The following is a 1,227-nucleotide window of genomic DNA, read 5'->3' on the forward strand; positions in this document are numbered from 1 at the left end:
GGCCAGAATCTCCCTCCCCTGGAATTTTGCGGCCAGAATCTCTCTCGCCCGGAACTTTGGGGCCAGTGTCTCCCTTCCCCTGGATTTTGGGGCCAGCGTCTCCCTTTCCCTGAATTCTGGAGCCAGAAATTCCCTCCCCCTGAATTCTGGGGCCCAGAAACTCCCTTCCTGGGAAGCAGGGGAGTTTCTAACTGGATCATGAGGAAGGGATCACCCACCTCTCTACACGACATCACCGTAGGGAGCCAAACCCTGGCTTCCCGCTCTCTGGTAGCCCCACGAGGCTGGTAGCATCATCTCTGCCCCCCAAAATCCACCCCAAATCCTTTTCCTGCAGCTAAACGATGCGGAGGAAGCAGAAGGGAAGCGGAAGGGAGTGGAAAATCAGAGCAGCGTCACGGACATATGCGTGTTTTACCCTGAAACTCCCTTTCCCAACATAGCGGGGGAGACGCTCTCTCTGCCGTACCTTCCGCGCACGGCTGTTGGTGACGGGGAACTCGCCCAGGCTGTCGTCGTCGATGCGAGGGTCCGGGAGAGCCCGTTTCTCCAAGGGGTCGGTCCTCAACAGGGCTTCCAGGCTGCTGCCGTCCTGAGAGATCAGCCCTTCCTTCTTCAGGGTCTGATCGGTGTCTGCAAGGAGTCGGTGGGGGGGAAAGGGAAGAGAAAAATCAGGGTGGAACGTCGGCACGCGCCGAGATCCCACCTTGCCGGGGTCAGGCGAAGGGGTTTACCAGCCCTCACTGGTGTTTACCGGTGCTATTTGGGCACGGTATTGCCAAAACCCCCACCCCTTACCGCGTGCAGAAAGCGGCGGCGGGAAGGATTTACCTGGTTTAATAGAAGGGAAGGAAAGCCTCGGGTCCTCCGGAGGATGAGCACGACGTTTCTTCCGCCAGCGGCGCGCAGGGTAGGAGTAAAGCTGCCCAGCGGCTAAACCTTTAATAAAAAAAAAAAAACCACCCAAAAATTATCCGAGGCGATGACACGCACCGACCCCTTGTCCCCAATCCGGCGTTTTCCCGGCGTACCTGGCCCTCGGTGACGTTTTTCCATCCAGATGTAGCAGTTGCTTTGGGCCACCCCGGTCTGGGAGTCGAGGAAAGGGAGGCGGACGCTCCTCTCGGCACACAGCCGGGCGTTGTAGTTGTGGCACTGCTCCATGGCATCCCGGTAGTACTGCTCCCCGAGGCTGCCGGGTGGAAAAAGAGGTTCAGCGCTCACCCC

The 1,227-nt window shown here is 58.8% G+C and overlaps 1 protein-coding gene across 1 annotated transcript in view; it reads right to left on the reverse strand.

Annotated features, from left to right (window-relative positions):
* DPF2 (D4, zinc and double PHD fingers family 2) overlaps window positions 1-1,188 on the reverse strand; it is a 13,356-nt gene extending 12,168 nt beyond the window's left edge. The window contains exons 1-3 of the mRNA XM_009575549.1: window positions 1,032-1,188; window positions 832-939; window positions 470-633 (exon numbers count right to left, since the gene is read on the reverse strand). Of these exons, the coding sequence (XP_009573844.1) occupies window positions 470-633; window positions 832-939; window positions 1,032-1,164 (405 nt within the window). The 5' untranslated portion in view covers window positions 1,165-1,188. The remainder of the gene's footprint in view (window positions 1-469; window positions 634-831; window positions 940-1,031) is intronic.
* Between the last annotated feature and the right edge of the window lie 39 nt (window positions 1,189-1,227).

Source organism: Fulmarus glacialis, unplaced genomic scaffold, assembly GCF_000690835.1.
Source record: "Fulmarus glacialis isolate BGI_N327 unplaced genomic scaffold, ASM69083v1 scaffold2974, whole genome shotgun sequence".
Lineage (NCBI taxonomy): Eukaryota > Metazoa > Chordata > Aves > Procellariiformes > Procellariidae > Fulmarus > Fulmarus glacialis.